A 14,992-nucleotide genomic window follows, 5' to 3' on the forward strand; every position below is an offset into this window, starting at 1 on the left:
ATGTCTGTGACGAACATGATGCCAAGACCAACTTACCTGCCTGCATATAATCTATATTCCTCCATTCTCCACATATCCATATGCCTGTCAATAAGCCTCTTCAATGCCATATATACCTCCACCAGCACCCCTGGAAGCATGTTGCAGGCACCTGCCTCTCTTCAAGGTGTCCTTGAGACTCTTGAAAGGCGCCCATAAATAAAATTTATTATTATTATTATCTATGTCTCTTATAATTTGATATACTTCCATCAGGTCTCCCTATAACCTTGGACAATGCAGAGTCTGCCCAACCTCTCCTGATAACTAATACCTCTTAATCCAGACAGCATTCTGGTAAACCTCTTCTGCACCCTTTTCAAAACCCTTACATCCTTCCTGTAATGGGGCGACCAGATCTGCACACAATACTCCAAATGTGGCCTGACCAAAGTTTTATAAAGCTGCATCATGACGTACTGGACTTGTTGAAGACGCGCAGCATTTTCTATTTTTATTGTGGAGGCTGATTCTGACTCCACAGTTAAGTTTTAGGAAACATGGAAAATTTCATGTGATGTAGTAAACCGTTCCAGCAATTTATTTGGAGATTGTTAGTGAATTTCTGCCTTGAAATAGAATCTGAGCTAAAGATACCAATACATCACTTTGTTCAATTGTACACAATGCTGAGGTGTTGTTGCCACTCACATTAACAACAGACAATGTTATAAGAAATGTCACATGATCTTAGATGCACGTTGTTAGCTAGTGCCTGAAAGAGGAAGATAAGTTGATTTTCATTACAAATCATTTCACTCCACACATTCAGCTGTCATTTACAGTAATCACCTGCCATAGAACGTAGTGGGATAATGGTTATTGGACTGGGACCCAGATTAATAATCCAAAATCATGAATTTAAAAACTGCAGAAGATGGGCACAAAAAGCTGGTGTAACACAGTGGGTCAGACAGCATCTCTGGAGAGAAGGAATGGGTGACTTTTCGGGTCGAGATCCTTCTTCAGACCTGATACCTCACCCATTCCTTCTCTCCAGAGATGCTGCCTGTCCTGCTGAGTTAAGCCCCTGTCCTACTTTCACGACCCAATTGGCGACCTCTGCCGAGTTTGCCCTTGACTCGGACTCGCAGCATGGTCGCCACGAGGTCCTAGGAGGTCTTCGTAACTCTTCCTCATGCTCGTGAGTGGTCTCCGCGTACTCGTGGCCTCAAGAAGGCCGCGGCTTTTTTTCCAGCCTGATAAAAAATGTCCACGAGTAAAAAAACAAAGGCCAGCATGGAAAAAATTGATACTTTTTACTCGTAGGTAGGTCGTAGTAGGTCGTGATGGTAGTCGTAGGTCGTCATAGGTCAGTAACTGGCCCGAGGAAAAAAATGCAAACATGACACCATTTTATCATGTGATCATTTTCCACTCGTAGCTAGTCGTAGTTGGTCTTAGGTGTGGAAGACTGAGGTCGAGGGAGGTCGTAGGAGGTCGCGGACATCGTCATAGGAGGTCGTAGGAGGTCTTTTATTTCGGCTTGTCAACAGGACCTTGACATTTTTTTCAACTCGTCTAGGGTCTTCTAAACTCGTGGAATAGGTGGTCCATGTGGGACAGGCCTTTGACTCCAGCTTTTTGTATATATCTTCGGTTTGAACCAGCATCTGCAGATTCTTCCTACACAATTTAAAAACTACCATACATTTATTTCATTCAAGATTCTGCTTTTGCTGTTGAAGTGGGACACCTCTTATTTTCCCACATTATACTCCTCCAACCACCTGTTGCCAACCCTAATATAACTTGCATCTCTTCACTTATTTACATAGTCTACCTCATTTCTGCAATAACATTCTTGGTGGTTGAATTCTGCCCAAACTCCTGTGAAATATTCAACCCACAAGTAGTTTCAGGACTTTCAAATCCCACTTGATGAAATGGGATGAATGAACATGACTTTTAGTTTAAATTAATTTAATTTAGCGATACAGCACGGAAACAGGCCCTTCGGCCCACCGGGTCCGTGCTGACCAGTGATCCCATCACACACCCACTAAGGACAACTGAAGACTAAGGAGCAAACCCATGCAGGTCAAGGGGAGAACATACAAACTCCGTACAGACAGCAACCGTAGTCGGGATGGAACCCGAGTCTCCAACTCTGCATTTGCTATAAGGCAGCAACTCTACTGCTGCGCCACCGTGTTGCCCCAAAACACTTTGTATTTTGTTTGAGAAAAATAATTGAATTTTGCCATGCTAGTAGTTGTTCTACACATTTGAAAGTTTAAACAGATTAGTTTTGAAAAAAAGGCTATTAAAATAAATCTTGTTTTAGATCAAGGTCTGAAACATACATTGATTACGTGAATAGTTGTAAATACTGTTTTTATAAATGCCTGAACTGCTCAGGAATTGTACAGTAAACATTTGGAATCGAATGGAAAGGATTCCCTCAAGATTTAAGCATTCTGGAAAATCAATGAAGTTTAATTCACAGGATCTTTGGCCCAGATTTAAACATCTCCCAATTGAATAGATGTAAATAATCTATAGAGACACTCCAGAACTGGGGAATTTGGGTTTGGAGAAAATGGAACTTTGGAGCATGTTAAGTTTTAAATACCAAATTAATAAGTTTAGCAGATGTACTGTAAATTGAATTGCCACAGAAATAACAAATGGAAATACTTTTACAAAACCCATGTTAATGACTTGGAACATGAGCAGTTTGAACATGGCTAAAGAGGAATTTTGATCTGTTGAGGCCTCTACTAATAATATTGGTTTGTAAAACCATGCCAGTTTTCTCCTCTAGTTTCCAGTAAGGCCAGAACACCCTAGCCACTTTATAATATAAAACAATGTCTCAATTACTTTGGGTAATATTCTGTAGATGCTTTAGGGAAGAACTCGATGAATAAGGCCAAAAAGCGTTGTGCACGATTCTGCAGTTAAATTTAACTCTGGATAACCAGAAGTGTCAGATGACTGACCACGTCAAAAAAAAAACCCTAGTATGGATCATCTGTTATTGAGCAAGGGAAACTTCCCTGTCCAACAAACCCTGAGCAAGGGAAATTTCCTAGCTATTCAAAGTATGATTCATATAACATGCTGTGTTTTAAAAAATATACAGTGCATTTAGACACCTTCACTTTTTCCACATTTTGTTACGTTACAGCCTTATATTCTAAAATGGATTCAATTCAATGTTTTTAATCATCTACACACAATACTCCATAATAAAAAAGTGAAAACAGGCAGTTAGTAAAGTAATTAAAAATAAATAACTGAAATATCACATTTACATAAGTATTCAGACCCTTTACTCAGTACTTTTTTGAGGCACCTTTAGCAGCGATTACAGCCTCAAGTCTTCTTGGGTATGACGCTACAAGCTTGGCACACCTGTATTTGGGTAATTTCTCCCATTCTTCTCTGCAGATCCTCACAAACTCTGTCGGGTTGGATGGGGAGTGTCGATGCACAGCTATTTTCAGGTCCCTCCAGAGGTGTTCGATCGGGTTCAAGTCCAGGCTCTGCTGGGCCACTCAAGGACATTTCCAGACTTGTCACAAAGCCACTGCTGCATTGTCTTGGCTGTGTGCTTAGGGTTATAGTCCTGTTGGAAGGTGAACCTCCGCCCCACTCTTAGGTCCAGAACTCTCTGGAGCAGGTTTTCATCAAGGATCTCTCTGTACTTTCCTCCGTTCATCTTTCCCTCGATCCTGCCTTGTCTCCCAGTTCCTGCACATCCCCACAACATGATGCTGCCACCACCATGCTTCACTGTGGGTATGGTATTGGCCAGGTGATGAGTGGTGCCTGGTTTCCTACAGACGTGACGCTTGGCATTCAGGAAAGAGTTCAATCGGAGTGCTGGACCCAGCTGCCGACATCCCTGTAGCTGCGGCTGCAGAGTCCCAACGCGGAGGGCTTCGCTCCAGCCACTGTACTACAAAGCGGGGTCCTGTGACTCTGCCCACGAAAGGTTCTCGGGTTCTGGACACCTCAGGAGCTGGCCAGACTCCGGCAGATTGCTCAGTTTGGGAGGGCGGATCTAGGAGGTACTGGTGGTTCCAAAGTTCTTCTATTTAGGAGGAGGATGCCACCGTGATCGGGGGGACGGCGTGCGGCGAAATTGTTTTTACACCCTTCCCCGGATCTGAGGGCCTCAACACATCGGGTCTCGGGGGTCGACAAACAATTCTTCGGAAGGCCACGACCACGGATGAACACGGAGGGGAGGCTGGCTGGACTATGGTACCTTCCTCACCTGGGTGCCATTTATGTTGTGTTGTGGACTTTATGTGTTTATGCTTTTTTTTAAATTTTTAATTCAGGTTCAATTTTAGTTTTAATAATGTTTTATTATTTCATTTATTATTTTGATTATTTATTTTTATTAGGTTTTCTTGCAGTGATAGGGTTTTTTGAGACGATACTGCCCTGTAAGGAAAATGCATTTCGTTGTCTCAAATTGAGGAATGACAATAAATTGCCATAGAGGGAATACAATACAAAGGTTCACCAGACAATCCTGGTTTCATCAGACCAGAGCATCAGAAAAGACTGGACAAGACTTGGTTTAAGCTCTCTAAAACCTTTTACTGAGAGTGGATCTCCATCCAGCCACTGTACAAATAAAGGGGTTGATTGGTGGAGTGCTGGAAGATATGTTGTCCTGTTGGAAAAGTCCAGGTTCTCAGCATAAGGATAAGGGGTCACCCTTTAAAACCAGAGGCCCTTTTTTCCACAGATTGCTCAGTTTGGCCGGGCGGGAAGTTCTATGAGAGAGTGGTTGAGGCCAGTTCATTGGCTATTTAAAGAATTAGATGATGCCCTTGTGGCCAAGGGGATCAGAGGGACCTGCAATGCTGCAGAAATACTGAGTTGGATGATCACCCATTCCCCAGATCTGTGGCTCAAGGCTCAATCCTGTCTCGGAGGGCCTACTCCTGCACCTAATTCTATCGTTCTTCATGGCTTGGTTTTTTCTCTGACGTGCCCTGTCAACTGTGGGATCTTATATAGATAGGTGTGTGCCTTTCCAAATCATGCCCAGTCAATTTAATTTACCACTGGTGGACTCTAATCAAGTTGTAGAAACATCTCAAGGATAATCAATGGAAACGATGAACCTAAGCTCAATTTTGAGTGTCACAGCAAAAGGACTGAATACTTATGTAAATGTGATATTTCAGTTGTTTCTTTTTAATTACTTTGGAAAATTTTCTAAACACCTAAACGCTTCTTCATTCTGGGGTATTATGTGTAGGTTGATGATAAAACAAATGAATGTAATCTATTTTAAAATAAGCCTGTAACGTAACAAAATGTGGAAAAAGTAAAGGGGTCTGAATACTATCTGAATGCACTGTCTACTTGGCAAAATTGCTTACAGCTTAAACATCAGCAAGATAATATTGAGGTATGTTAGCTGATCAGTTTAGTTTAGACATACAGTGGAAACAGGCCCTTCGGCCCTCTGAGTCCATACCGACCAGGGATCACCCATACGCTAGTTCTGTGCTACACACTAGGGACAATTTACAGAATCCAATTAGCCTATAAACATGGGCGTCTTGGGAATGTGGGAGAAAACTGGAGCACACAGAGGGAGCCCCTGTGGTCACAGGAAGAATATGCAAATTCCGTACAGACAGCACCCATAGATAGTATTGAACCTGGTTCTCTGGCGCTGTAAGGCAGCAACACTACCGCTGCACCACTGTGCTGCCAATGTTGTCTCCTTAAAGAGCACATGGTGCTTCTAAATAACAAATGTGCATGTCACTGATGGAATCAAATTGCAGCAGTGCCGGAGCTGAATGTTCAAATTGGAGCTACTGAAAACCCTTTCATGCTGAAGAGTAGCAGCTGAATCACTTCTGTTTAACGTTATCTGATTTTTTTTAATCTGACAGAATTGGCTCAGTTCCTCAAATGAAGTGATTTATGCTTCATATTTATGAGAAAAAGGAGTCTTTATCAAAACACAACTGGGAAGAATGGGGGAGATTTTTCCAGATTTCTCCCCAAAATCCAGCCCTCTTTCCTTTCTACCACCACCAACCCACACTGGATTTTTAAGTTAAAGACATTGGATGGCTTTATTTTGTCAATTGAATATAGATATGACTCTGACAGCTTGTGGGAAACTAATAAGCATGGTGAAAGCAAAAACCTAGTGGGAGAGTGGTTCCCCTGAAGCATGATGACCCTTCAACTAAGTTTGCTATTCTGTCTGTTAGCCGGCTGTTTTACATTCATATTAAAATTACAAACTTTTATAAAAGGAGACACAAGCGACTGCAGAAACTGGTCTCTGGAGCAAAAACAGAGCTACTGGATGAACCTGGAGGAAATTTAGGCAGTTGACATTTTGGGTCGAGACCCTTCATTGTATTGCGTACAGTTTTGGTCTCCTAATCTGAGGAAGGACATTCTTGCCATAGAGGGAGTACAGACAAGGTTCGCCAGACTGATTCCTAGGATGTCAGGACTATGAAGGAAGGCTGGATAGACTCGGCTTGTACCCGCTAGAATTTAGAAGATTGAGGGGGGATCTTATAGAAACTTACAAAATTCTTAAGGGGTTGGACAGGCTAGATGCAGGAAGATTGTTCCCGATGTTGGGGAGGTCCAGAACAAGGGGTCACAGTTTAAGGATATAGGGGAAATCTTTTAGGACTGAGATGAGAAAAACATTTTTTACACAGAGTGGTGAATCTCTGGAATTCTCTGCCACAGAATGTAGTTGAGGCCAGTTCATTGGCTATATTTAAGAGGGAGTTAGATGTGGCCCTTGTGGCTAAAGGGATCAGGGGGTATGGAGAGAAGGCAGGTACGGGATACTGAGTTGAATGATCAGCCAGGATCATATTGAATGGCGGCGCAGGCTCGAAGGGCAGAATGGCCTACTCCTGCAACTATTTTCTATGTTTCTATGTTTCATCTGGGTTGAAGGAGTAGAGGGGAGATGGCCAATATAAAGGGGTGAGAGGGAGTGGTGGGGCAAGAGCTGACAAGTGATAGGTGGATCCAGGCGAAGAGGGACGGGCGGTGAAGGCAACATAGGCTGCAAGGTTATAAGTGAACACTCCAAAAGGTCAGATTATGGAATCTGATAAAGTATGGCGAAGAGTGGAACTCAATAAGCGTGAGATGTTGTGCAGATAGCAACAACAGTGGAGAACTAGTGGGAGTAATGTCACTTGAACCTCATAGAGGTTCAAGTGAAATGTTGTTTCTGCAGTCATACATACAAGAAAAAAAAGACCCAAGACACAACACTGTACCCACCTCTCGCTTGCGCATCTCCTCCTCGCTGTGATGGAAGGCAAAACAAAGCAGGCTGACCTGCTGAGTTCCTCCAGCAGCCCCTTGTATGCTTCACTTTTACAAGTGGTGTTAAAATATGTTTGCTCAAATATGTAGCGAATCGTCTTTTAGAAAGAATCTGTTGGCCTTTGAAATGCATTGGAATACTCCAAGAGCATTTGGGGTGCTATATAAATGCATCATTTACTTTTTTTTTTAAAAGCTTAAGATTGATCCATTTGTTCTCAAAGCTTTGTTCACACAACACCATAACATTTAGATCCCTCTAATAGACAAAGCAAAATGACATCCTTCAGATTTACATGCTCATTAAAACATTAAAGATCAAAATTAATGAAGCTATTAAAATAGTGAAAGGTCACATTGTGACTCTTAAAATCTCCAAAGAATTTTAATAGACCCATTTCACCTCTATTATGAAAATGAGTGGGAATTGTTGACGTTTATGAGCATCAGATGGGAGATGCTGACCTTTGCTGCAATCAGGAGGAAGTCAGTCCATATTCATTTGTCATCTGCAGATAGAGAGACTCATTCTCCCATATGCAGTTTAGTCACTCAATTGCACCCTCTGGTGGATTGAACGTGCAACATGGTCTGGACTCTGATTAGACTGTGTTACGATCAATGAGATGAGAGAAACCAGGGCTGCCAACATTGGGTGAGAGGTGCTGTGGGAGGGGGGTGTTCAGGTTTTTCAGGTTACGGGCCGTATTCGGTCCGTGTGCCGTAGGTTGCCGAACCCTGTCCTAGATATTTGGCCTAATTGTGATTTCTCCCCCCCCCATGTTTTACAACCAATTTCATGCCATTTTTGCTGCAGTGATTGTACCAGGGGAAACTGAAGTGCAAGCTGCAATTAAGCACAATCTAGCTCATTCATGTTTCCTATAAGATTACATTTTCCTAAAGATATAACACTGAAAAAAGTATAACTCATTTTTTTTGTATTGTAGTTAACTCTTGATTCTCAACTAGAAGCTGCTTAAAACATCCTGTGCAAGAATTGTGCTATGTTCTTTACATGCCAGTCATGTCTTTCTCAAACTTATGGATGCAATGGATTTATTGGGAATCTGAACCTTCAGGTTGAAAAATGTGTAGTGTGTTTTATAGAATTTTGCCTTTCAAATGTTGACAGGGTTGTCAAAAAGACATGGTTGATAGAAAATCTGAGAGTTTTAATTCACCATATATTAAAACTTGTAACTGTTTGAAGGGCTTTATAAATGTAAATTATCATGTCACATCTCTATACCGCGATGTTCATTGACTGGATGCTTTCAAGAGAGAGCTAGATAGGGCTCTTAAAAATAGCGGAGTCAGGGTATATGGGGAGAAGGCAGGTACGGGGTACTGTTGGGGATGATCAGCCATGATCACATTGAATGCTGGTGTTGGCTCGAAGGGCCAAATGGCCTACTCCTGCACCTATTGTCTATTGTCTATTGAACAGAGGAGATGGTCTATGCAGCAGGAAGGTGAATTTAGATCAAGCTTGATTTGTTTTCTGGTCCTTCAATTCCAATGTTCCTTAGATATTGCAAAACATACATTGAGTAGTCCACTATAATTGATTTAATCTCATCTTAAATTAAATACAGAATTGACATTGGCTGGCTGCATTTAATTTAATTTTGACTCTATGCCTCTGCCTAAACAGATTGCAATTACACCGCTCATCAGGGATGCAGGAACTTCATCAAACTCGACTGCCAGCAATGGGAGCAACTTTCAGAAGAAAGCATCGCTGTTGAAGTTAAAATGGTGCAGCTTGAAAGCAAGGTACTTATTGTTAATATTTGCATTTACACACTAAATTTCTATGGTTCACCCTTTGAATTCTTGGCCAGAGGAGGGAAATGAGGAGAGATATCTTTACTCAGAGAGTGGCGAGTCATTTGGAATGCGCTGCTCCATAGGGCTGTGGAGGTTCAAAGAAGGGATGGACAGATATCTGGATATTAGTTCAAGGAATGTCGGGGAAGGAAATGAGTTGGAACAGCAATGATCTTCCTGAATGGCAGAACAAGCTTTAGTTTAGTTTAGAAATGCAAAGTGGAAATAGGCCCTTCGGCCCACCAAGCCCGTGCAAACCAACGATCACCCGTACACTAGTTTTGTTCTACACACTAAGGACAATTTACAGAAGGCAATTAATGTACAAACCTGCATGTCTTTGGAATGTGAGAGGAAACTGGAGAAAACCCACACGGTCACGGGGAGAATGTACAAGCTCCATACAGTACAGGATCGAACCTGGGTTTCTGGCACTGTGAGGCAGCAACTCTACCACTGTGCCACCCTGTGCAAGCAGTCTTGAATTGCTTGATATTAACTCCATAATCCCCATTCTAACCCTGTACCGCATTTGTCGGTGGTGTTGTATGCAAGTCTGTAGCCCATACACCTCTCCTAGTCTGATTGAGTGTCCTCCTTTAAAATCTGTGCTAATCTCTTAAAATAGAGCAGACAGAGGAAGCTTTATGCCAGGGTTACTGTATTCGTACACAATGACTTGCACCTGGTGTGTGATAGAAGATTGCTTCCAGGAGGCCATTGGCTCTCGTGTACCTCTGATCTAATGTTACTTTTTAAGTGCTGAAGAATTTTGTTCTGGCTCTTGACTTGCATGTTTTTAAGTCGTTATTAATTTGTTTAGAAAAATTGCATCAATTTCTGTAGATTTTCAGTTCTAATTTATTTGTTAATAAGTCTATGTGAAGTATAAAAGTGTTCTAGTGTAATGTGGTGTTTTTTTAATTGTTTTCACTAGATCTTTCTGTTAGCAAGTAATTGGCATCCCAAGATTTGTTGTGCTTGAAAAAAACCTCTAAGCTGTTATTAAGTACTTAGTAATGCAAAATAAATGGGTGGGTTGCTATGGAAATAAATAAAAACGTTCTGGAGTTGTATAGATATTTACTTGGTAGACAAAAATGCTGGAGAAACTTAGCGGGTGAGGCAGCATCTATGGAGCGAAGGAAATAGGCAACGTTTCGGGTCGAAACCCTTCTTCAGACTGAAGTCTGAAGTCTGAAGAAGACTGAAGTCTGAAGAAGGTTCGACCCGAAACGTTGCCTATTTCCTTCGCTCCATAGATGCTGCCTCACCCGCTGAGTTTCTCCAGCATTTTTGTCTACCTTCGATTTTCCAGCATCTGCAGTTCCTTCTTGGATATTTACTTGTATTGTTTGATTAATTTTTGAGTAAATTATATCATTTTTGTGGTAATGAGTCGAATTTTATCTGTAGCATAATTCATTTCAACTTGAAACATAGATCCTGGGGCATCTTGACAGGTGGATGCTTCCTCTTGTGGGAGAATCCACAACTTGATGTCACACTTTGAAAATAAGAGATTGCCCATTTAAGATTGAGATGAAGAGGATTTTTCCCCCTGTTGTTCACAAATCTCTCAAAGGATGATATAAACAAAATCTCTGAATATGTTGAAGAAGAAAGAGAGAGAAAGAAAACCATGGCTAGACAGGAGTGCAGAGCAATTGCACACAGGACAAAAATGGTCGAGCAGCTTTGATGGGCTACTCTTGAACCTACCAGCGGTCACATTTAGGAATTTTTCAGGTATGCAAAGTTGCTAGAATAATACAAGTTGAATGCACAGCTTCAAAGCCAACCATACCCAAGTTATTTGAAGTTTGCTGGTCAATTAAATCCACTGAAGAAATCCCACATTTTATTCTCTTCCTAAGAGGATATGGCTTTGCTGGAATTGCACTCTTTCCCTGGGTCTAGGGCACGAGTGACACAGTGAGTATCATATGACAACCCTGCCTTGTACTGGTGTGTGACCTCAGTAGTGCATTGGGAAGGCCAGTGTCCAGCCTTCAGGCAGCAATCATGATGCCTTCATTCTCAGACAGTCTCTTGTTGCAGTCATAATTGAGCTGTCAGCTGAAGTGATGAGTAGTTTGTGTACAACAAAGGCTATCCACTGACAATAAATATGTCCTGTGCCTTCACATGCGCTCAAACACAACAGGCATTCGATGAGCATCATGCTGCCACACAATGGTATCGAGCAGACTAATGACACGTTTGGAACATTGCTGGTTCTAGTGTTGACGTGAGTTCCGCAGAGGATGACCGCCGTGATCATTGCATCGTGCTCCGTGATGTATAATCTTTCCATCATGAAGAGACAGTGCTGGCTAGTGACCAACTGGAAAAACAGGAATAGTTGTGAAAAAAAGAGGATGAGAAGAGGGGAGGGAGTCTGGGAGATGTCCACAAAGCTCCAATCTAAGTATTTATTCACCATCAATCACGCATCTAAACCTGTCTGTCACTAACCAATCACAAAACAAACATTCCAGATCAAAGTAATGATCTCATACCATATTGTATAAAGATGTTGTGGTTATCACTCAATGCAGATAGCAATTATTTAAATAGCTACACAATATAAAGTTGGCGTGCTGATCATATGATAGTAGTAGACACAGATTAAAATCCCCACTGCTCTCTTCACCTATTTTCCAGTCCCAGGATATGCTTCTATGGCCTTCACAATGGAACTGGGACTTGATCTAATGTTGTTATTGTAGAGAAACAAAACTGCAAATGCTGGTATCGGGGGCAAAAAAGGAGCTGCTGGTTGAGCAGCATCCATGGAGAGAATGGGCTGTTGATGTTTCAGGTTGAGATCTTTCATGTGAACCAGATGCCTCCAGCAGTTTTTTTTGCTTTTAATGTGAATATAAATGGAAACAGCATTGCTATGCTGTTAACTACTGATAAATTGTTGGTTTAGAGGAATAAATGATATTTTCAAAGAAAGAGCATGCATGTTCACCCCCTTGGATTGGAGAGGTGTTGTACAAATAGGCCTTGAACCGGTGCAGTAGCATGACTTGGCCAGAGGAGGGATTGTATGTGTTCATCTGTCGTGTGGGACGGGGATTTCAATTTTCAAATAAGCATGTGGTTTTATTTGGCTACATAGTTCTGAGAATATGGTCCTTCAAAAAATACTCTTATTGAAATTAAGCAAATCATTCTGACAGAAAATCAAAAAGTAACTGCAGGTGCTGGAAATCTTCAACGAAAATAGAAAATGTTGGAAAAACCAGCAGGTCAGGCTGTGGCACCTTTGGAAAGAGGTTTCAATGCTTCAACTCTGCTGGGCAGTCGTCAATGACCATCATTCCCTCTCGTGTGGCCGATACTGTCACAGGATGACAGTATTCCGCTCAGAATGCTCCTTATGGAGAACTGGATGGAAGCAGGGAGCTGGGAAAATTGGAAAAGTGCTCTAGTGATTAGGTCTTTACAGCATAGTGCTAATTTTTTAATGTTTCCAAATGAAGTCCAGTACCTATCATCTGGACCTGGCCCATCAAATAGCTTTTCCCCCACGCCCCTACCCCAGCCCCATTCTGCTTCTGATCTTGCCTGCTTATCCAATCCAGGTGTGTTTGGAACCGAAAACCACCAAACACTCCCCTCCCTCCCCACTGTTTTCCCTCAAACTCAGTCCCAGTCCCAGTATTGATATAAAATAGAAAATTATTGTTGGAGCTTCATTTCAGCATTGTGTTTTTGGTTGCACTTTCACCTGCAAATAATATATTGGTTTGATAAAAATACTGGAGAAACTCAGCGGGAGCAGCAGCATCTATGGAGCGAAGGCCTGAAACGTTGCCTATTTCCTTCGCTCCATAGATGCTGCTGCACCCACTGAGTTTCTCCAGCATTTTGTCAACCTTCGATTTTCCAGCATCTGCAGTTCCTTCTTAAACATATTGGTTTGACATTTTAAAACATTAATCTGACCCATTTACGTTTTGCACATTAGAAGCACCTTTGGAAAGAGGTTTCAATGCTTCTACTCTGCAGGGCAGTCTGACCATTCCCTCAATAAAATAACCACTGTTATTTTGACAAATGATTGATATAGATCTACTTTATTTTGTCCTTCATACTATGTAATCTCATTTTCTTATCTCATCTCCTGTTTTTGCTTCTCTCATTAGCATTCATCCGGACATTAACTGTAAATATTGCAAATTTCCATAGGAAGCATAGTCAATTACTGAATTATTCCTTAAGTACATCCACTGTTGGTTCACCCTTAAAACGAGATTCAAATATAACTTCACAAAACACTCTACAGCTCAACAACAGGAAGTGGGTAGGGTTCTTTATCGGGGAGCAAACTAATTTTGTATGCACCTCATTTAACTAGGTTTTTTTGGTCAGATTGGTAGATTATACAGCTAGGTATTTAAATAGGGGTTATATCTGTGCAAAGACGCACGCCAGGTGAAAACATATTGCAACAGGTGGAATAACAAATGTAGATCAAATATTGCAGACAATAGCTGAACCTCCCCACTTCCTCTCCACAAGTTAAAATTCTGGGCAATTATTGTGAGAATTCAGAGTAATTTAGAACGTGCTATCTTGACACCATCTTTCAACCATTGTAGAAAATTGTAGAATCCCTGCCTCCTGTGTTACATTACATTCGTCTCAAGAACTTGAATCTTGGATTATTAAGAATTGCCAGTCCCAATATTTTGTGTTTATACAGCCGTAACCACCAAATAAAATATTTGGGCACCATTCAAATCACAGGCAAAATCATAGTTGCAGTTGTCTTGTGTAGTTCTGGCATTCCTTCATGAATTCTGATTATTGTTGGTGAGCTCCTGCTTCGATTTAATTCCAGCGCAAAATGTAAACATTAGTGTGCAGCTGTCGTGAGGTATCTCTCACCAGCAGCAGCACGTTTCCCTGCCCACTCCTAAAGTCATCTTTGGACTCTCTTTGAAGCCTGGTCATGCAGTTAATAGCAACCAATAGTCTCGACAAAATGCCCAATGATATCACAGCTACCCAAATATTTTAAAAATAAATGATGTATTTTTTAATAAATTGTTTCCAAATTGTAATTTGTATATTTGCTAGTTATATATAATCTAGTAAAAGCAAAGCATTAGCGTCCCCAAAGGTAAACGCAGAATGTACGTATCTGTGAATTCCAGGTTTATTGTGAAATCTCTGCTGGATTAACTGATTTCAGTTGAGACAGTGATAGGGTTGTTGCATTATCTTTAGTAGCTCTGGGATAGGAAGGGAGCAGGTTAGCCAGAAGCATTCAATGGAAACTGGTTTTGGATATTGGGCGAGAAGAAGAAAGATCTTTTCCACAGATGGAATGGTCTGCCAAATACTAACTTAGTCGTGGAGAATATTGTTAACTGAATTGATCTACAGGGTAAGAAAAAAAGGAAATTTGGAAAAGAACCTGTTCCACCAATAAAAGTTAACGTTCTGCTTTGAAACAAAGAAGTTGCTGTGCAGATCATTTTGCCCTGATCTTAACTACAAATATAGAAGTGTGTTTGCTGTCACATATATAAAATGGAGAAGAGAGTGAAAATGAGAAAAAGAACCAAGCTGGGCACTGAACCTTTCCTGGTAGGCCTGAAGAAGTGTCCAATGTTTGTTTAAAAAAAAAGTCTGTGACAGAAAGCAGTGGTATAATAACACGGAGTAAAAAAATGTTAATAATGGCAACCATGAAATGTTTGGGCTGTTGTTAAAACTCACTTGTCACTAACTTCATCCAGGGAAGGAAATCTGTGCTCCTTATCCTACCTGACATATATAAGACGCTAGGCACACA

The 14,992-nt window shown here is 41.3% G+C and overlaps 1 protein-coding gene across 2 annotated transcripts in view; it reads left to right on the forward strand.

Annotated features, from left to right (window-relative positions):
• Positions 1 to 14,992, forward strand: part of LOC129708951 (ras association domain-containing protein 5-like) — an 80,387-nt gene that overhangs the window by 23,850 nt on the left and 41,545 nt on the right. For both annotated transcript variants that reach the window (XM_055655030.1, XM_055655028.1), the window contains exon 2: positions 8,999 to 9,120. In XM_055655030.1, coding sequence (XP_055511005.1) covers positions 9,100 to 9,120 — 21 coding nt within the window. In that variant the 5' untranslated portion in view covers positions 8,999 to 9,099. The remainder of the gene's footprint in view (positions 1 to 8,998; positions 9,121 to 14,992) is intronic.

Source organism: Leucoraja erinacea, chromosome 24 (assembly GCF_028641065.1).
Source record: "Leucoraja erinacea ecotype New England chromosome 24, Leri_hhj_1, whole genome shotgun sequence".
In the NCBI taxonomy this organism is placed as follows: domain Eukaryota; kingdom Metazoa; phylum Chordata; class Chondrichthyes; order Rajiformes; family Rajidae; genus Leucoraja; species Leucoraja erinaceus.